At 41.1% G+C, this 22,589-nt stretch overlaps 1 protein-coding gene across 1 annotated transcript in view; it reads right to left on the reverse strand.

Annotated features, from left to right (window-relative positions):
- Positions 1-22,589, reverse strand: part of EIF2AK3 (eukaryotic translation initiation factor 2 alpha kinase 3) — a 35,721-nt gene that overhangs the window by 7,102 nt on the left and 6,030 nt on the right. Inside the window, exons 3-11 of the mRNA XM_032783978.2 lie at positions 20,285-20,519; positions 19,853-20,015; positions 14,517-14,654; positions 13,840-13,962; positions 13,036-13,256; positions 12,563-12,675; positions 11,064-11,186; positions 6,632-6,781; positions 5,066-5,843 (exon numbers count right to left, since the gene is read on the reverse strand). Coding sequence (XP_032639869.1) covers positions 5,066-5,843; positions 6,632-6,781; positions 11,064-11,186; positions 12,563-12,675; positions 13,036-13,256; positions 13,840-13,962; positions 14,517-14,654; positions 19,853-20,015; positions 20,285-20,519 — 2,044 coding nt within the window. The remainder of the gene's footprint in view (positions 1-5,065; positions 5,844-6,631; positions 6,782-11,063; positions 11,187-12,562; positions 12,676-13,035; positions 13,257-13,839; positions 13,963-14,516; positions 14,655-19,852; positions 20,016-20,284; positions 20,520-22,589) is intronic.

The raw sequence follows: 22,589 nt of genomic DNA on the forward strand, positions 1-22,589 counted from the left end.
GGCAGCGCTTTGAAGTGTGAGCGTGGTCGCAGTGCCAGCGCTGGGAGAGAGCTCTCCCAGCGCTGTGTGTACTCCACATCTTCTATGGGTGTAGCTTGCAGCGCTGGGAGCCACGCTCCCAGTGCTGCGGCACTGATTACGCTGCGGCTTTACAGTGCTGTATCTTGCAGCACTCAGGGGGGTGTTTTTTCACACCCCTGAGTGTGAAAGTTGCAGTGCTGTAAAGCGCCAGCGTAGCATGGCCATAGCCTGAGTCACAGAGAGGTTCCTGATTCCCCCTTGATCACATGTCTGGTTGGGAATTAAGTCACAAATCAGTGGCTGGGTCAGGAATGGATGTCTGCAGTGCTGACTCCCAGTCCCCTCATCTGACCTGTAGACCACACTGAGGAGTTTTGACCCAGACTACTACGCTTAATCACAACATTATAAACATAACGGAAAACTGAGAATTAAGTCCTGCTTTCCTACTGATACTATGTTGATTTAACTGCTAGAAAGCCAGACCAGTATATCCACAATGGAACAAAAAGGTAATTCCTGATTTAAAATCTAATATTTTTATTGTTTATGAATGTAGTAGTGAACTAGTCTCAGCTTTGCGTCAGCCCCAGCTTACTAACTGCCAGAAAACACAATCACTAGCAAGAGCCACTTCTGAATGATCTAGAAATGGAATGATCTCACAAAGAGCAGCTCAGAAGTGCCTTACAGATTCTGAGCCATAATGACTTTTATGGTGTGTGTCTACACACACAATGCTGTACACAGAAAAGAGCACCTGTATAATGATGGTTATTTCTAAATGATGTAATGCAAGTCTCTATTCTGTTTGGTCAATGCCCTCAGACTTCCTACTGACATGACCACAACAGACATGGCTATCTACCCTCCCACTACCTCAGGTTTTAAATCCATGAGAGGAGTTAGTTTAGTGGAGGAAGGGGTGGACTTTCAGAAAGGGCCAGAAGAAGCAGGGATGGATGAGATATTAGGAATGAGGCTAGGTGAAGAGATGGCTAGAGGGAGTTGAGGAAGTCTACTCCTCTCAGAGTTCATCACCAGAGCACGGAGAGGTGCATGGCTGAGAGGACACAGGACACATTTATTGTCCGTTAACCATGGAGCAGGGAACAGAACGTTCTTGGTAGAGCTGAAGCTCTGGAATGCTTTTCCACAATAGTGAATAATGGTTACAAACTTGACCACCATCATCTCCAAAGCACACCTCACTACCTTGGCTTTTCTATCATTGCCACCTGCCCATTGGTTGGGGAGAGCGATGAGTGAGAGCAAACAAAAGTCTGTTGAATTGTGTGTCAAAAGCTTAGAAAGCTCTCAGATGAACATAGTATAAATCTATAGACAGGGAGTGCCTTCTTAATTCAGTAATAATCACTCCCGTGGCTGGTAAACTCAGCCTCAGGGTTTGTTTCCTACAATAATTTCCTAAAATGAATACCACGGCCTTGAGAGTTTCAGTTCAGGATAATTACCACCTTGTAAATGCAGAATATCCTCAAAATGAGCTATAAAAGGTATTTATATCGCCCTCATCACCAGTGTATGAACACCTCCCAACTGAAAAGAATAAAAAAACCTCTCCCTTCCCCAACCTTCTCTTCTTGTTGGTGAGTTATCAAAATACCTATCTGAGACTAGTATGGAACTAGTCTGCTGGGCACACAGATTCCTCCACTAGTGATTTAGATACCATAGCCCCAGTTTGTCTCCAGTTTACAGGCAGGCAGGAAGTTGAAGACAAGATCACACTTCCTCCTCCAAGACAATGAAAAAAGGAAGAAAGTGTTATATATAGGGAGAGTGAGGGATTCTAAAAAGAAGGGGAACTGGACCCCCAAGAACAGATATTAGTCTTTCAATCCTCTTTCCCTTTACCTAGCCTATAGCTTCAAGCAATCAAGGAGATCTGGAACGTGCAAATAGCAGCAAAAACAGGCTAATGAGTAAACAAGGAAGAATAACTTCCTGAGAGGAAAAAAAATCAAGCAGTAGACTCTCTGATGAAAGGTAACAGGTCAAAAGGAAACTTTAGAGGGATGTGGCAATCACTCAGACAACTTGTCTAGAGAATTCTTTGAACAAGATGAAGTTCTCACTAGTATGCTTTTTTCATGTCAGCAACGGAGCAAACTGCCTTTCTGGAAAACTACTGCCTGGTTAGGGAACTCTGCCTGCAATTTGCCCCATCCAATGGGGCCCCTTTTCTCTTTTGGTGTCAGATAATACCTTTTCAAGTGCATTCTGGCATTATAATGAAAACCAGACAGCTTTAGGTTCACGTTGCTCATTCCCTTCCAATGAAATCCAAGTGTGATGTCTCTCAATGGTTAAGGAAATAGCACAAATTCCTTTTACCTTGAAATGAGGCCAGCTCTGATCAGTGAGAGCCTTAAATATCTGTATTTATAATGAACAATCCTGGAACTACACAGTTAATGAAGTGCGGTTACTTACTAAAGTGGTACAAACAATCTCTTATTATATTGGACAAACCACAGAATTAGGTAAAAATTTGTTCCAGTAAATTTCAAGAACCCCCTAAAAGTGAATGAACTAGCTTGTTGATTCTGTCAAGAAAAAACAAATAAGCTTCCCTCCTAAAACAGCATCTGAATATCGTAGCTGCAAGATGCAGATTTTAGACACTTCTTTTGGACACTCAATAAAGAATGTTGTTCATTCAAGGGAATATCCCTAATGCCGCTTATACTAAGCAAGAATTTAGAAAGGAGAGAGATTTAGAGCATCTTATCCACCTCCTTGCCAGTGTCTGTAAAACTTTTAGGAGGCTCTTGTAAGATTCTAACTCACAACTGCTGGTTTAGAAGGTCAGAGCTCTAAATCAAGATCTATAGGAAAGACAGTTACCTGTTCTGCAACTGGTGTTCTTTGGGATGTGTTGCTCAGGTCCATTCCAGGACCCGCCCTCCTTCCCCACTGTTGGAGTTTCCAGCAAAAAGGAACTGAGGGTGGAGGGAGCCGGCAGTGCCCCTTATACCGGTGGCATATATGTGCCACTCTAGGGGGCCCCAGAGCCAGTCCCCTATGGATAGCACTGAGGGAAAAACTTCTGTCATCGGCATGTGGCAAGCATACACATCTACAATGGAACAGACATGAGCAAGTAGTCAAAGAACCACCTCAGCACCCTTGTACTGGAGAACCAGTTTAAGCCACTGATCCCAATGAAAGGCTCTGGGAAAGCTATAAGATACTTACCTATAGTATTATTATTATTATTGTGTTTTAACAACATTTTTTCCATGGGTGGGGCAAGGTATCAATATGTTTACAATTAAAGTACCTGAAAAGGATCCTTCTGTTCCGTTTCTCAGGGATTAAAATTTCTGACTCCTGGTTCAAAAAATCAATAGTAAAAGAAGTTTGCTGGTCTCAAAGATAACTGGACTGGTTCCAAGTGTTTCTAACTCTGGCATATTTTTGCTGCTGTAACTCATTTTGAACTCTGTAAAATGTTGTTAGTTTTCACAAACCTTAAAATTCTTTGTACCTGCGATGGCTGCCTTCCCCAGCACAGTCTATGTGTTTCAGTCCATGTCAAAATAGTTACTGTTTCCATGTTTGAGGAGCTATAACAACATTTCAGATAAGTGGGGAAAAAAGAGTGGACTTTATCTTGTTCTTCCAAGTTCAATATTTACTCCAATTAATTGGGCAATGACAGCTCCTCAACCAAACAGGAACTACCTCTGATGTCAGCAACAGCATGGGACTCAGTTTCTCAGAATTCATTAGCAGAAGCAGCAACAGTGAAGTACAGATAGTATCTAAGTTTCGATATTCATCAGCACATACCGATGGTGTACAATAGTGATTCTAACGCTAGAAGTTCTAGACGTAGCAGCCATGAATGTCAGGTCAGAATTTAAGTAAAGGGGGAAAAGGCACAATGACAATCAGAATGATGCAATTTTAATTTATGACCTCAATATCTCAAACCCATCAGAACTAGAAACAAACACTACAACAGCTTCCCCATGGCCAACAACATTCACTTCTAGTCCTGATATTTTAATAGATATCAGACATTATAAAGTCATTACACCCTCAGACCAGTTGTACTTAGGTTTTGGCATTGGTCCAAGACTTCAACTGGGAGTAGTTTAGTTTTCAAATTCTGGAGTGATAGCACTTTTTACCTTTGATAACCAGAGTTCCTAGGCAGTATCACCACAGCAAAGAGAAGAAGAGAGATACCAGTATTAGCTGGTTCACTTTGAATTGTAGAACTGATTTCAGAATGGAAACCAACTATGGCCTTTAACTCAACCACCACCTAAGGTGCATGCTACCATAAAGTAACTCCACTGGAAACAGAGTGAACTAAAGGATGTCATAATGAATGCACTTTAACTGTGCCTGGTAGGAATAATCCTAAAGCTGGGAAAGCTTCATAGTCATAATTAATGGTAATATTTAACCCATCTGGACAAGTGTCTTTCCAAAGCACTGTGCAAATATTGACTAACCCTCACAATACCCTGTCAAGATAGGAGATATGGTCTACTACCTCATTGTGGAAAAAAGACAGGGCTTAGCTTTTCTGCAGCCTCAGTTTGAGTTCTAGTGCTACCCCTAGCTCTATCCCATACACACATCAAAAAAACTCAAGTTAGATTAAAGTGGTGCTTTAAACTTGAGTTAACTGGCCTATCTGGGGGCATGGGTTGAAGCTCAAGAAGTGCTAAAGCTCAAGCTAATAATGCAGTGTGGACTCAGCTACCCCATGCTGTTAATCACTCTGTGCTACCCACGCATTGCTTTGCAGTGTGACTGTTCTCACTTGAGCCAGGTTAAGTCAAGTGGAGGTAACTGGAATGCACATAATTTGCACTAACACTGCCGCAAAGACAAGGCCACAGAAGAGAAGAAAGGACACCTGCCCAAGGACACTGAGTTAGAGACACGACTAGGTTTACAATTCAGGAGCTCCAGGCTTCTAGTGATGCACACTGTTCACTAGATCATGCTGGATAGTCAAAGGGATAAGATCTGGATAGTGTTCCTTATCAATACAAACCTTGAGGTCCCTGTGCATTAGTCCTTTACCATGAAGAAACTGAACTGCCTCAGCTATCTGCAGGAATATCTGCAGACACTCTGCTCTTTCCCTCTCCTCTAGCGTGCATCTTCTGTTCATCCAGTCTTTGAGGTTTTCCTTCCTGCACAGCTGCATCTGGATATAGAGATACACTTTTGGCGAGGTGGGATTGACTTTTTCTGCGGTATGTTTAGAAAGGTCCAGACTTAAACTTGTTGGTCTTGGTGGAGAAACAGACAGAGAGGTTCCTGAAGGAGATTTCCTATTCTCAAATCCTTTTGCACTTGTTGCTTTTTCTGCACAATGGCAGTAGTCACGTGAAGCATCACTTCTGTTACCTTCCTTACTGGAAGTATTATCACAGCCAGAATCCTCAAATACAATGGAGGAAGAGGTCCTCTCTCTCAGCCGTACACCAGGCACATCTGGAGAACAAAGTTCAATGGAGTGGCCTGGATCAGTCTCATCAACAGGACTGTCCTCTATATCACAATCTGTAAGGACACTGTCTTGCAGGTTTAACATCAGATCTGCTGCCTGGTTCAAGTCCCGGTTGTCAGTGGCAGAGAAGTCCACTGGAGAAAGTTGGCTCTCTGAGGAATCGGACTGGCCACAAGCTATCCCCACTGAGAAAGACTTAACGTTCTGTGATGATGTAGCAATAACTTCAATGTGCTCCTTGGTAGAGAATGGCTCTGTTCTAATTTTGAATGATGGAACATCCATCGGACTGGGAGAACTGAGTGGCCAATCAGTACTAAAAAAAGGAAAGTCAGATTAATACTACAGAATTGTGTTTAATCCTAAATGCGTTGTCTGCAGATAATACAGATCATTTAAGGGGATCTAGCAAGATCTCTATTAGCTTTGCTAGTGAAAAGTTAAGCATATCGTAGTAATAAGTTAGCAAACACAAGCAGAGTTACCATTAACAACAGGATCCTTTATTATTAACACTTCTTACTGACAGCAGTGTTTTCCCTCTATGCTTGTAATATACTATGAAGTCCCCAGTAATCAAAAATCCCGAAATGCACCTAATGAACACACAGAGGTCATATAATGAAACAAAAAACTTTAGCAGGCAATATCTCAGTGTTCATTGTGCATAATTATGCTTTTACTGTAGCACAGAAGGGGTTAAACTAATAAGACTATCCCTTGAAATGGTGATTAAAAGATGCTTTTGTATTCAGTTTGGAAACTGAAGCCAGGGTTATAAAGTTTAAAATTACATTGTAGCAAAATAATAAAATTCTAATCACACAAGGGCCCAAGTAACAAAAGTCAAGCAAAGTGCTTTAGGATCTCCCATAGGCACAAAACGGAATTTTATAAAAGGCAAGTGGATGCAGGCTAAGAGAAACATTTTAAAAACAAGATGTAACATATTTGTACATTGCTAACTAAGTCCATCAACTTTAGTTTAAAAGTGTATGAGTCTGTCTATACTGGCTGGTCGCTATACTTCTCGAATACATCAGCCTTCCCATCCCATCACTAAACACAGTATCGCTTTAAAAAGATATAGAAATTGTACGCTACCTTTCGTCTTTTATCCACAGTTCATCCATTTTTTCCTGCCATCTCTCTGGTGGTGCTTCCAGCCATGCATTGAAATAACGAACAATACCTGGGTGCTCAAGTTTAGCTAATGCTTTAACTTCACGCATCACCTTTTCACGAGCCAATTCCCTAGGATTAAACAAAAATATCACATAAAGCAGCAGTCTTACTCAGGCATTTCTGAAGAGGATTTAAGCACTAAAATTCAACAAAGCCAGACTAGTATGAGTTGGCCTATTGGTATTACTCTGCACAGACTTCAGGAAGATCCATCTTAAATTCCTCAGCCTCTCTCCCTGCAGTTAAGAGTGCTACAGATACTGCAAGTTCAGCAGTAATGAGCACAGAGATTTCAGTTCAGAAGGAGCAACATAAAAGGTGAGACTTTTCGTCTCCTTCTGTTCTCAGTCATTCTCTAGAGATGGGAAAAGGGTTAGAAGGAGTATCATCAGGTACGCAGAGGACCCTTAGATACACAAAAGCAAAAACTAGACTGAAAGGAAATGAAGGTTTTGCAGGATAAAATTCAATTCATTTTATGTCAAACTATTCCAGCATGAAGGACTTTAAACTGTAACATACAGAAGTGTCTGTGTTTAGAGTCATTGCCCCACTTAACTCCCACTGGAACAGCAGAAAAATACAACACTTAATTACAGTAAAGAATCTAGAAAATTAGTTATGCTGAATAATACTTTAATTAGCAATTATAGAGCATCATTCACTGATAGAGCTTTACAAGAGAGTAGTTTATCCAGGTTTTACTGATGGGGAAAACACAGCAAATAGGGAATAGAACTCAGGCCTATGATTCCCTGACCAGTGTCCTAGTTACTGAGCCAAGTGCAAAATCTCTCTAGAAGACTAACTAACTAAAGTCAAGCTGCAATTGTTTTATTCAACAGCTACCTGTAGGACAGGGTAAAATTGAGATAATTGCACACATTTTCTGAACAAAATCTTAACCTATAAGTGAAAATAACTCACTTAACGTTTACGAAGAAAACAGGTTTAATAGCTTAGCTCCTTCTCCCTTCCAGCAGGGCTGCTTCTGTTCTAGGCCTGGTATACACTGCAATGTTAGTATGACGTAAGTTGACTTATCTGAGCATGCATCTACTTTCAAACTGATTTCCCACCAATGTAAGCAACCTGTTACAGCAGATGCAGTCAAACTACTTCTCCAAATGGCATGGAGCTAGGCCAACCTGCTGAGGTCAATGGAGTGCAAGTGTAGATACTGTGTGACCTGTGCTGAGCTTAACAGTTCTCCAGTTGCTGCCCCACAATGCCCTGAAAGATCAACTGCTAGGATCACAACGGTAAACGTGACTGCGCAGGGATCAGATACCAGAAGCCCTCTTTAAAACTCGCCACTTATAATTGAAATGCCTTTTCTGATATCCCACTTCAACAAGTACACCCTGCAGCTCTCCCTTGTTGAGTGCAACTGCCCAAACAACCATGCCAACTACACACACTAGACATGCTCCTGCCTGGAGTAGCAAGAAGTGCTGGATCTCCTGACCCTGTGGGGAGAAAAGGCTGTTTCGACAAAAAAAATATTCCACGGGGATGCAGCCAAAGGGTTACAACAGCGATCAGCAGCGCTCTGGGAAAGCAAAGGACCATGCCAGGCGTCCTACAAAGCCAGGGAGAATAACGATCAATCTGTGCTGAGTTGCAGACCTGCCATTTTTACAGTGAGCTGCATGCATACCCATCAATTCTCACCAGCACCCTGCAGACCACCAAGGATATTGCAGAGGAACCAAAGACAGATACCCTAGCCGTGAACAATGAGGAGGAAGAGAGGAGGAAAGGAGAGACTGGGCAGGAGGCTCCAGCAATGCCACGAGCCAGGACCTATTTGAGACTCCACCACAGTCTAGCCAGTCCCATCAGGCAAGCGTAGGTAAGTGTGACAATGGGGAAGAGAACTCAGGTAAACATGTGCATGCACTTTTCCTTATAATGTTTAAATTAAAGATGGTACCTAGCCCTTCCCCAAGTTAACAAGACACAGATATCGACTTGTCATTGGTTTTACTCATATGAGAAGAGGCAGAGGTACAACAAAGAGAGCCAGTTTGGCACCCGCTTTTCATTCTCTCATTGGGTTAGGAGGGAAGGCCAGGCAGAGCACTCTGTTTATCTACAAGGGATGTCTCTAATTCATAGGTTCAGGAAAACACCCAGTCATATTTATAAACGTACAGCAAGCACTATGTAATTCTTAGCAGCACCCAACGCTCCAGGTTGGGAACAGTCCAGCAGAAAATACAACTGCGTCTGACCATTAGAGTGCTCTTTCAAAGCCTCCCTCAAGCACACAGTTCCAGTCAGGTTCTTTTAGTGGCCTTTGGTCTGGCTGCTCAAAGTCAGTGCCCAGCCACTGCATCTCAGCTCTCCACCTCATGGATATTATGCCGAACACAGCAGGCAGCTATAATCATAACCAGTGGGATATTTTCTCTCATGGAGATCCAAATTAGCAAGTAAACATTGCCGGCGTCTCTTCCATCTACCAAAAAGCACATTGAGTGATTCTAGATTTAACTACTAGTTCCTGCTGAGCTAGTAGTTAAATCTTCCCTTGGAGCTGTTGAGATGGCCGGCATACAGCTTCTTGAGCAAGGTGTAAGTTGGGTTCCCCAGGATCACTACTGGCACTTCAGAATCTCCAAAGGTCTTAAAGAAGTGAGCATCAAGCACCCTCCCTGGCCAGCCCACACTGACATCGGTGAAGCATCCTTGATGATCCACCAACAGAAAACCACAGAAAAGCAGCCCTGTGTGTTGATGTACTCCGTGGCAAGGCAGGCTGGCGCCCAACTAGGGATATATGTGCTATCGCCCCACTGCAGTTTGGGAACCCCACTGCTGCAAATCCATCCACTATGGCTCTGAGCAATGTGCAGGACACATTGATGTGCAGTAGAAGACGATTAATGGCCCTGCACACTTGCATGACAACAACGCTCATTGTGAGTTTTCCCAGTTCCAAAATGGTAGCAATCCAGCATTGCAAGCGTTCAGAGTCTGATTGCCATCTGCTTCTCCATGGTCAATGCAGCGCTCATTCTGGTGTCTGTGTACACAAGGGCGGGGGCCTGCTCAGCACACAGATCCAGGAATGTGGCCTTCTGCATGCAAAAGTTTTGCAGTCACAGCTCATTGTGCCAACCCTGAATTTTGACGTAATCCCATCAGTCTGTGCTGGTTTCTCAGGCTCACAAGTGGCACTTCAATGTCTGCAGCTCCTCCATGAACTCCAACAACCTTGAATTGTTTTTCACTATATCCCTCAGCAAATCATCCTTGAAGAAATCTTCATGTCCCCCGTCATTGCAACACTTCCCAAGGATGTGCAAATACAAGAGAATCATGTCCTCTGTATTTGAAACTTTCAAGAGAATAATGCAGAGTTCTTCAGGCTTCTGTCACAGATTGCAGATCCCAAACAGTGCTGCAGGGGTTTGTGGATTTTTTTTTTTTTTAAAAAAGGCATGAAAATCATGATAAGGATGACATTATGGGATACAGAAGGATGCATGGTGTGAACTTGATTCCTTCCTCCAGAGATCCCTGGGTGACATTATTATCTCACAAAATAGTGCAAAAATGTCTCAAAAGGCATTGCGTTAGATGGCGGAGCATGGCACACTGGGATACCTACCTGTGATGCACAGCACATTACATCGATGCAAGCACTCCTGGTGAGTATGAGCAGCACTGCTGCAAGCAGTCTGGTACACATATGCCCAAGTGACACACAAACTTTGGCAGCTGTATGCCAACGTAAGTTGCATCGATCACGGTTTGTAGTGTAGACATAAGCCCTAATTCGAGATTTCCAGAAGCAGAGTCTCTCATCTCACACTAAAAGGAAGTGCTGCAAGCTCTGTGTAAGGCAATTCAGAAGCTTGGCTTGACTACCTAAGGCTGAAAGAAAGGCAAGGGTTGTGGAACTAGAAAATGAAAAGGTTGGACAGAACAAAGTGGGAGAGTAAGGGAAGAAAAGAGAAGGAAAAGGGGTAGCAAAGAGGTAGGAGTGGAGGGGGAAAAGGCAAATTAATAGTGCTGCAAATAATAATAGGTCCAGTTTCCACTCCTCATGGAATCTAAGAGAATTCCTATCAGCACTGGCATCTTCTTGAGCATCCCACTGCAAAATTATGCCCTGACAGCTTTTCACATAAGCTGTTTAAAGGGGCCACCACTCTGCTATGGTTAAGTTTGTCAACCACTTAACACCAGGAAAACCTCAAATTAAAAAAAAAAAAAAAAAGTGCATCACTCATCCTAACCTACTGATGCTAAGGTATCAGTTCAACAGCAAATAATTAACTGCAAGACCGCATCCCATAATGAATTATCTTTTTTAACTATAAATAAGATCATTCATTACCTATTAGGTAGACGGATCCTTTTGATAGCATAGTTGCAGTCATCTACTTTGTTTCTGGCTTCAAAGACAACTCCAAATCCTCCTCGACCCATACACTGAATTGGTTCAAAATCTGTTAGATACCTGGACAAAAAAATTTACTAATTATTAACATTTTGAATGTCAATTATTTCTGTCTAAACTATGACCTGCCATGCACCCTTGGGCAAGTCATTTCACCTCTCTGTTTCTCTATTTCCCCTGTCACATTTTGCCTTGTCTATTTAGATTATAAATTCTTTATGGACGGGGGACTGTTATGTGCTTCTACAGTACCTAGCACAATCCCAATGTCGGCTGCAGCCTCTAGGTGTGACTGTAATACAAATTATACAAACTTTACACAATAAGGCATGTGTGCTTAATATAAAGATTATGGCCATTAAAAGATGTCTTCACAGTAAAAAAACCAAACGAACAAAACAAAACAACAAGGTGTTCTTAATCCATGTTTGCTAACCCAGGTTACAACAGCAGTGAAGATATGTAAATTCATTTTTTAACCTGGGGTAGCAGCTCAAATTCAATTCCAGAATCCTATATAAGCTTTAACTTGAGCTGCTAACTCAAGTTAAAAGCTACATCTGTCTTCACTATATTTTAATCCAAGTTAGCAACACTTTTTTAGTTTTGGAGTGAAGACTTAAACTAAGGGTATGTTTTCATCCCAAAAAACATAGCTTTACCACCTTGTCATATAACCAAGGAGGTATTTTTCATTTTTAACTCCAACAAGCTAGTCTTTCTCAAGGGCAGCCCATCTCCTCAAAACCTCTTTTGCTTCAGGTCCTCCTCAAACTAACCATTTATTATGTCATTTTTCCTAAAAGCATCTCCTTTTAGATACAATCATTCTCTTTACTCCATTGCTCATATTGTTTTAAAATACTTCAATTCCTGCCTTTACTAGGTTATGACTGAACTGGAGGTATTCCAGTAATAATATCTCTTATTTCCCTTTCTCTGTATTTTCTCCAATCTACAGATGACATGATCCCATATGCATCCCCTTTCCAAACACCCTTTCTCATGTCAACAGCAGAATTGCTTATAGCATTAAACATTCTCTCTCCTTCTTCCACATGTGAAGGGTCATCTTCAATTCTCCCCCAACTTTATTCAAACCCAGCAATAGAGGAGGTAAACACTGAGGATCTCAAGGGTTATTTTATCACTCCACATGACAACAGATAACATTAGTCCAACACACACATGCAACTGGTCACATGATCGCCCAAAGATTGTTTAGAGTGACATTATCTGCAGTCTGACTCATAATATAGAGATAAGGCCTTAGAGTATTAGTTGTCCATTTTCATGCATAACAAAAAAATTCAAGTAGTTAATAACCAAGCTTTTAAAAGTAGTTAAGAATCACTAGCCTGCTTTTCTAGCTAAAACTAGTTCTCACACTAAGACACTATGTATTTTGCTGAATTGAGGATACTTTGATTTCTCACCTTGACACATATCCAGAGCACTTGATGTCATTCCAGCTGTTATCTTTAACCTCTCCACTAACCGATTCATATTTACTGTCAGTCGGACACTGTGTTTCAGATTCCTTCCGCTGCTGACAAAGATCACAGAAAACAAAAAAATCTTGTACAAAACTAAATAAAGTTGAAACTAGTTGATACTGTCAAATTAGGAGACAAAAATCATTTCAATATAAAGATTTCCAAAAATGATAAAAACAGGTAAAGCAATGTAATTTACTTTCCGCAGCTGCTAAGTAAATCCCACATAGCAGTCAACAGCTTTCAAAAATCAGTTCAAAATCAATGCAGGTTTTCATTCCCACAATTTCTTTAATAATTTAAAGGTCTGTCAACTACTTATATTTGCACATGAGAGTCTGGAAACCAACAGAAAAAACCCTGAATAGGATTTTAATACTTTTCGAACTGATTTGATTAAACAAGATACTTACTCTGTTGTGAGAATGGGGATGGAAGAGCTTGCGGACGATGTAAGTTGTTGCTACAATGCAGAATAAGATGGTGCCAACTATTTCTTTCCACCAATGCAAAAGCAGAACCGGATCCTTTTTGCGGATATTCTTGTAGTTCATATTGTCAACAAACCTAACACTGATCTGGGTGCTGCGTTTGTTCCTCTCTCTTTTGTAGTATGGTAAATAGTAACCATTGTCTTTGTTTAAAAAAAAACCTAAAAACAAAAAGGTAAGTTTGCTTATCCCAACCTATCAAGCAGTTCTATTTTTGGACAAATGTGTCTGTCTTAACAGATGTGGAAATACTGTACCAGAAGTGAATCTTTCAAGATATGTGGCTATTTACTAAAAACAGCACACTGATTGCTTCCATATAGCTACATTTGAAGAGATTTTTGTAATACTGATCAAATTTAAGCGATCACACTTCTACACAAATTCAATTATCCAAAGTCAAACTCCACAGCAAGCAGAGCCTCTCCTACAGAGTTACTGAACTCCAGAAGCAAACGTACTTAAAGACTTCAATGCATGATGTTTTTCACATACAAAACTTTATATGTCAACATCAAACCTCCAAAGACAAATATTTGGACAATAGAGTTTTCTGGTTTACTTAGGGTCAGTAAATCAAGTTGCTATCATACTTAACATTTAAGAGCTATCTAATGCATTTACTGAGCTTTACTGGTAAACACTGTCCCAAGTTCTGAACAGTGTGCTTCAAGTGGCAATAGTTACTAGTTAATGAACAAAAACCACATCACTGTTGCCACATACCATATGGATACTGCAGAACTGAAAGTGCTCCATTACTGTACTCTTCATGAGAAAACTTGTCATTGCTGAGACATTTATCAAATTCATCAGACCCCACCAACACAGGAGTCCTGGATGGAGAATCTAGGTAGACCGGAAATTTCTTTTTAAAAGCTAGAAGTATTCTAACAACCCACTATACTCCCACCATTTTCTGACTAGACCTCATTCTGTGACCATTCCCATTGTTCAGTAATAGAAAATATAAATACTTTAAAGAACTGACTGATTTTCATGCAAGTAAAATATTAAAGATGAAATAAATCTTTAAAAAAGCTACCACTTCACACAAAAAACCCAACCAAACACCTCACCTCCCCCACAAACCCACCATCAATTCTTAAACAAGTCAAGTAAGTGCCATTCATGTCACTATAATTATTTTTTTTCTTTTCTGATAGGACCAGCATGCCTATTTGATTTACAGGCAGTGAAAGTTTTGATTATTAAAATAAGTCTGTCAACCACTATGACAAATCAAAGGCAGTTCACCTTCAACATTAAGATTAAAAATTTTAAAGCACAGAACAGAATTAGTTTTCAAAGGAGAATACAATCTTCCACTTAGAGACAGTCTAATTCTTGTCACCTTCTGCTTTGAAAAAGACAAATTCGCAAAACTCTGGATCATCACTTACGAATTAAAGGTTTCCACTTGATTGTGGGCAGCGGGATAACTGCATTGTCGTTTCGGGATTCCAGAGCCTTTGGGTTGGTTGGGAACTTCTCAGAAATTCTGACTGATGACTGAAGGTAAAGCTGGCCTCTGTACATTCCTGAGTAATAAACCAGAGAGCATATTTGACTTCAGATTTAGTTCATCTCACCCCCCAGCACAAAGTTGCAAAACTAGGAACATGGTTTCAAGAGTCCTAGCGTTTCAAGAGAAAATGAAGGATTTCAGATCAACTTTTTAAGTACTGCACAATTGACTCTTCTCTTCAGAATCAGCGAAGAATGTTTTAGCCATTTATGGCTCACTTCTTACTCTGCACACCAAGAGAGTCTGGGAGTCATGCAGAGCCAATGACCAGAGTGCTACTGAGGATAAGGGTTCCTTGTAAGTATACTCCTGGGAGAATTCTGCACCAAAAAATTAGAAATTATGCAAAACTTGTCAACACACAAATATAATCATTCCAGTTTCAATTAATTTATTTAAAAATATCAAAATATCTGTCTGCAAGTTTGCCTGTAACAATACAGACCAAAAGAAATTTTTTTTTTGACAAATAAATTCCTTATTAGGCACATTAGTACAGAACTTTTGAGTAATTAATTTAAATAAGAATACAGAACTGTATTTCCTGCACCCTTCAGAAGGGACAGACTCGGGGGAGTCAGGGTAACAGGAGCTGAGGGAAAGGGAAGGAGCCTGGCATGAACCTGGGGTGGGGGGGTGGGGTTGGGTGGGTGTGTGTGGTTACCTGCTCTGAGGGGGGTTTAAAAAGTGGCCTGGCAGGGCTTGAAAGCTGCAGCTCTAAAAGCTGGGCTGATTGGGGAAGTGGCCACAGCTGGGCCAAACCCCAATCAGGCCACAGCTGGCCCCTAGAAGAGGCAGTGAGCCAGGAGCCCAGACAGTCTCCCTCTAGCTGTAGAGGGAGAAGAGCCTGGCTGCTTAGAAACTAGACATCAGGGTGCCTGGGTGAAGCAGTGCTGGGGAAAGGCAGAGATGCTGGGGAGCTCCTGCCTGGAAAGCCCCAGGCTGCAGCCCAACATTAGGCCAAGAGGTACTGGGGGTTGCAGGGGCAGCCCAGGGGTAGGAAAAGGCAGTAGGTCCTAACCCCTTTGCTGATGAGTGGCTTATACTGCAGTCTGCCCCAGTGAACAGGGGCTAGATGGAAACTGGGCAGTAGCCAATACTGGCAAAGTGGGGATAGTGGGGTGGGGTTCCCCTGGGAGGGGGAGACCCAGTTAAAGGGGCACTGGAGTCCTGGGAGAGATCACCACCCTGCAGAGGGCGCTCCTGGCTGGAAATTGAGCTAATTCCCGAGGACGACCAGCAGGAGGTGCCACAGGGGTGAGTCCAGCTCGTCTACAATGTGCGTGGGAGAAGTATGGAACAGGTTGGTTGTTTTGATTTTATTTTTGTTTTGCGGGGGGGGAGTTCAGAAGCCTCCCCCATCCAGACCTTTGCTGACCCCCAGCCTCTTCCATTCAGTCAGACACATCTGCTCCTCTCTGAGCACCCCACATCCCCATGGGTCTATGCAGCCTCCTTCCCCATCTTCATGTGTTCCTGCAGCCCTCCTCCCTGTCCCCTGTGTGGCCTTACACCCCCACTCTTATTCAGCTCCGGGCTCAATGCTTTCACCCCACCAGCTCCTGAACCCACACCTCAGTCTTCCTGCCCCCGCCCCCACTAGCCATTCTGCATCCCAATCTGTTAACCCCCCAGCAGCCCTGTGTGCTCCACTGTCTGTCCTAACCTGGCTCCGCAGGCAGGGTGCTGTAATGAACTTTTGCTCCTGGAGGAATTCTATGCCAATGTGCATGCACAGAATCCCCCCCCCCAAAATGTTCTTCTCCACAAGTGCTGCAATTCTGCCTTTTGCCCAACAGAGGCCGTTGTGGCACCAGAACAGCCAACAGCATGAACACAGCCAGCTGTTCTGGTGCCAAAGTGGCCTCTTGTGGGCAAACGGTAGAACTGCAGCACTTGTGGAGCAGAAAAAAATATTCGTGCAGAAAAAATAAAATTCTGTGGGACACATGAATTCTGTGCGTGCAAAGCAGCACAAAATTCCCCCAGGAGTACAAGTAGATGAAACATTTCAGAAAGTTCCCACCCAAACTAAAACCAAATCACACTGAACCCTCAGAGTGCAATCAACACCGTACTGTTGGGAGCACAGGTGCTGACTTTTGTTTTTGCAGATGGGGGCTTCTGAAGAGGTGTGTTGGGGGGGAGGGGGGCACTCTGCCAGTTTTTTGAGGGAGGCTATTTTCAGCATTTATACACTTTAATATTCTAGTTATTGAATGTGTGTCTCATTGGTCTCCTTACTATTTTAATAATGATTCAATTGTTATGAACTACATAATTACAGTCTCCCGAATTTCAGTATATTGAAATCATTGCAGTCATCTAAAAGCTGTCTTCACTATTGTCCCAATTTAAAAACATTAAAGTCTCATTGTAGCTTTCTGGATGAAACTGTCAGTAATCTTATTTACATGTAGGTTCCCTGGTATTGTTTTGATGCATGTTAAAGACAGCTATGTTATTCAGTTGCATTTGTCCCATTGATGACTGGAGATAATTTAAGTCTTCTGAAGCTGGAGAATGAATTCAGGATGATACAGGCACAGTGAGAAGGATTCTTATGAATTTGCAGTTCTGCGGAAACATAGTGCTTCCAAAGTACTGCAAATGACTCCAGGATCTCTTTCTTGATGGGTAACAGCTAATTTAGGCACCATCATTTTGTAGGTATAGTTGGGATTATATTTTGCTATGTGCATTACTTTGCATTTAACATTGACTTTCGTCTGCCATTTTGTTGCCACCAAGTTCAAAACCTTTGTAATTCTTTGCAGTCTGTTTGGGACTTAACTATTTTGAGTAATTTTTGTATCACCTGCAAACTTTGCCACCTCACTGTTTATCCCTTTTTGCAGATCATTTGTTAACATGTTGAACAGCACTGGTCCCAGACCAGTACAAGTTCCTCAGGGGACACCACTATTTACTACTCTCTCATTCTGAAAATGGATCATTTATGCTTTGTTTCCTAACTTTTAACTGGAGTGCCTGGGAATGCTTTCAGGATCATATAACAACCCTTAATTCAATTTAATGACAAGCCTTTTGTTATCTTAATTATAAGATGCCTATTATAAAAAAAAAAAACTTCCTGCCCTAAGGACAGAAGCTGTTAGCAGCACAGAAATCAGATTCCACACTCAAGCTCTGACTCCTGAGTGCTGAGCACCCCCTATTTTTATTCCCCATGGGTGCTCAAGCCCTGGAGCACCCACAGAGTCAGCACCTATGGTTGGGAGAAACATTTGTATCTATAGCCAGAGAAGTCAGGCCAACATCACAACTAAGCATTATTTAATTTGGGACAGCATAGCATCCATTGCTGCAGCACCATTATTAACTCTATCCGGTGCAGAAGAAGAGCATAAGCAGCAATTGGCAGAGTGATGCAAAGGACTCCTTACCCTAAATCAAGAGACAGTGCAAAATTCCAGACCCTGGTAGTCCAAGAAGTTTGAGGAACTCTTTGGTGCTTGTAAACCAAGCAGCTTAGACAAAGGAACCAGAAATCCATATTAGCAAGTAATAGAATATAGACTTTACAGTTTGTGCTGTTTTGAAGAGAAAGTGCTTGAAAATAGATTTCTTCATACGCATGGTAACTAGCCTAGATGAATTTTAAGAATATGTTCACTGTTCTCTTCATTCTAAAACACAGGCCATCAGAACTGCCCTTTATTTGTTCTGGGCTCTCAGAGTTACTAACCAACTACACATACTTTCCCTTTTAGAAATAATCATGATATTCGCTTTTTGTCCAAGAGCCAGCAACACAAGCTGACAAAGCCCCAGCAATAACAATAATAAGAGCATTGCTGTTGCATGTTAAAACGGGGGTAGATGCAAAATCACAGTCAATCTCAGATTTACATTTGTCTTTTTAGTACATGTTGCAAGATGGCATGGTAGTCAAAACGCCATTGACTTGTCCATGGACGTGCTCTCACTACAGACTACCATTAGAACAATACTGATGTTATCCCTGCTGAGAAAAGAGAAGGAAAATGAAAAGGTCTAATATGAACAGCTTCAGGAGGCCACAGTGCATTTACCTAGAGCGAAGTCAGTGGTAAGAAATGTAATGGCATTAAGGGGAAGGACAGCTGATGGCACAATACTCAAGGCTGTTACAAACCACATCAAATAAATTCTGACTACTGGATGAGACTTAATTTACGGAAATTTCATATATGGTAACTAAGTCTCACTAGTCAATGCAGAAAAAAATCTTAATGTGACTAAAACCAATGGTCTGAAAGACGACAAGTCTATATCAGGCACTAAAACTGTCTCCCATTAACTAAATCACAGTTTAAAAAAGCTTTAGAACTCTAAGTCCAAAAATACCAAGACTATAATACATAAGCCAACATTTCAGAGTCAAAATGGAAAGAGCATTTTATAGACAATAAAATAAAAATAATAATAAAGAAAACAAAAAAACCCACACAACTACACTGCCACATTTGGTCAAAATGATCAGATGAGTTATTCATGCGACCACTGGGGGCATACTGCAGCCTGTAGTTAGAACAGAGTGAACACAGCAACTCCTTCATCCACAAAAGTTGTTTTTCCAAAGTTCTAACCACATTTGATATGATTGTGTTCATGCCCTTTGGTGTTCAGTTTCCATGAACGTGCTAGCCAAAGGGATTACTGACAAGGATGACACAAAGCACAAAATATTCATGGAATACACATTTCAAATTTGGAACAGTATTTTTGCCCTGGGAACCAGATTTATCCAGTCAGGGCAAAAAAGGTAGCATGGTAGCTTCTTGGAAAGTTTATAGGGCAGGGATTCAATTATCCAATCAAAATAAGGGGGCAGATGACAAGAAAGGCATAACAAGAATCAACAGCTGGAAGTTAAATGCAGAAAATTTGAACTTTGAAATAAAGCACACATTTACAGCAGCAAGAATGATGAACCACTAGAACAAACAACTAGTCTCCTAAAGTCTAAAGATCAAGCCTGGATGCCTTTCTGGACAATATTCTTTAGTCAAACAAGTTATTGTGTTCAACACAGGAGTAACGGGGTGAAGTTCTCTGGCCTGTATTATATAGTAGGGCAGATTTGACGATCTGATAGTACGTTCTGGCCTTGAACTCTATAACTTGAAATTACCTGGTTGACTGAGGTTTTTAGAAGGTTGAGAGAAGGATCATGTTAAAAAGAAAGCATTGCAGTAGACATCTCACCTAAATAGACACTAGACTCTGTGGCTCCTCTGGCAGCTTCCACAAGATCCTCTTCATCTTCTAGGATCTCGCTGTTAGCGGTGTAACTTGTATCATCAAAAAGACTGATGGGAAAGACCTTCCCATCTCTAACCAGCCAAGCAGAAGCAATTGGAGTGCAAAACTGAAGAGTAAGGAAGGAAAGGGCAATTTAATATAACACAATAGCTTTAACAGCGATTTGTTCTAAATAACTCTTACACTTGAAAATCCCTGGTTCAGTTCATAGCCGCTCAGTAGCTCAAAATATAAAGACTTCAATACAAAATACTACAGGGAGATAGTTTTTTCATCTCAGCAGATGTGCACTAAATCAAAAAATTCATGACATTCTCCTGTAATGCTGTAAAACTTCAATTTCCATAACATTTAATACTTTCCCATGTCCAGTACCTGGTATTCCCATTCCAGATGTCCTCCCTGCTTATTAAAAGCCATAACCTTCCAGTCGGCTACTGAGACCTTTATCACTGTATCCTTCATCACAGCCTCCTGCTCCTCCACATCCGAAATGATTTTAGACTCTTCTTTGTTTATACTGGATTTAAAATTGCTCTCAATAAATCCCACGCTAGTTTCGATGTCTGGGATATAACGCAGTTCAAAGTGACCAACACTAAAATTCCACCTTAAAGTTAAAAAGAAAAAGGGTTTCTAGAAAAAAGAGGTTTAAAAGGAAACCCCAACCACCCATCTTAGAAATCCGTAAACGAAACTTGATATGACATTTACTGCAGAAATGCTAGTGACGTTCAGTGAACTAAACTGCAACTCTAGAGGGAGTGTTAACACAGTTAACTGTGTTATTTCCAGAATGCAAGACACAAAACAAGTGTACAGTTTTTTCCACCAAAAATGACTTATGAGATGAGAAGTTGAAGTAATTAAGAGGCATCAAAGTCTGATGAGGGAGGGAGGAAGGGGAGGCAAGCATTAAGGACTATATCAGTCAGTTAAATACCAGTGTAGCTGTTTACCCAGGAAGCCCTTATCAGATAACAAAAAAAAATTAGAATTTAAGAACTTTACAGTATTTTAAAATATATAGCAGCTTTTAACTATTAAGCAATTTACAACTTGTGAAATTTTATGCCAGTTGTAGAGATGGGATTCTGGGGACAAAGAAAACTACGACTGCAATTTACTGATAAGGACATTGGTGTAACTAGAACTGATCAGCCTTCTTTCTAGATATGTTAGATTAGGGGATGATTTTTTGTAGATAGACTATATCAGCAATGTGGGTCGGGATAGTTCTGTATCCTGGATGCCAGAGATCCATTAGCTTTATGGTACAAATAAACCAAGGCAGAAATATTGAGAACTATTTCATGAATAGAAAGACTGTGCAGAACAATGCTAGAACTGTCTAGACACTCAGTTTTGACAGCAGTTCACACTGAATGACAAAGGGGCCAAATACTTATTTATAAGTAACAATAGGTTTGGGTGCCCAGAGATATATAGGACCATATTGTAAACTTACCAGGACCCAGATACTGCCAATTTAAAATTGTAAATTTAAAACGGTAGCCCACGAAAGCTTATGCTCAAATACATCTGTTAGTCTCTAAGGTGCCACAAGTATTCCTGTTCATTTTGCGGATACGGACTAACACTGCTGCTACTCTGAAACCAATTTAAAATCTGTATATTTATATATAAAATATGCTCAACTTCTTTATCTTTTTCTACTGAAATTTATAAAATAAAAGCTACTATTCTGGACCAAAATCAAAGCTACCATATAAAGACTCCCTGCAATGTTGCCAGGGAAAGAACTGCGTTTGATCTCTCACTTACACAGAGGGACCTAGATGAATCAGATGTCACAGTGACTCCAGAGAGCAACGAAAGAGGAAATGTGGCAGCTGCCTTACACTTTAGCACTATCCCTATCCTGGCCAATGCTAATCACAAAAAAGCCAGAAAATCTCAGCTTCCAAATCAGAGTTATGGGGCTGCAAAGCTGCTCAGATTCAGAATGGGGTCTCTATTGCCAGAGCCTAGAGCTGCTAACTTTCTGGGCATGCTGCAAAGTCCATTTCCCAATTTAGGCTTCTGAGGTAGAGTTGAACTTGGGTGTAGAGGGGTTTTATTATCCTCAAAGTAGTTGGTGGATATTTACTGTGTCGATAGTATGAAGGACTGGTCATCTCTTATATTTTGTACTATGTTTTTTAACTGTAAGGAATAGGTGCCTATAGAAGTTTTTTTAAGTTTAAATATAGAAAGTGTAGGTGAGAAGGGCGGACAGCCATTTTTTACTTGATTCTGATCAACAGGGAGGAATTGATAGAGAATCAGAAGGTGAAAGTGATCAACAAGTGATAGATTTCATTATTCTAAGGAAAGGAAGGAGAGCAAGTAGCAGAAAAAGGACACTGGACTTCAAAAAAAAGCAGACTTGAACAAAGAGAACTGGTAAATAAGGTCTAACAGGAAGGACACCTAAGGGAAAGGGTTCAGGAGAACTCACCGTTTCTGAAAGCAACAGTATTAGAGGAACAACTACAAACTATTCTGAGGTGAAGGAAAGATAGGAAGAATAGTAAGAGGCCAAGATGGCTCCAGCAGGAACTCTTTGATGACCTGAAAAATCAAGAATCCTACAAAATGTAAAAATATGGACAAATTGTTCAGAGGAGTACAAAGAACAGCACAAGTAGGGACAAATTCAGGAAAGCTAAGGCATAAA

Source organism: Chelonoidis abingdonii, chromosome 5, assembly GCF_003597395.2.
Source record: "Chelonoidis abingdonii isolate Lonesome George chromosome 5, CheloAbing_2.0, whole genome shotgun sequence".
Taxonomy (NCBI): Eukaryota; Metazoa; Chordata; order Testudines; family Testudinidae; genus Chelonoidis; species Chelonoidis abingdonii.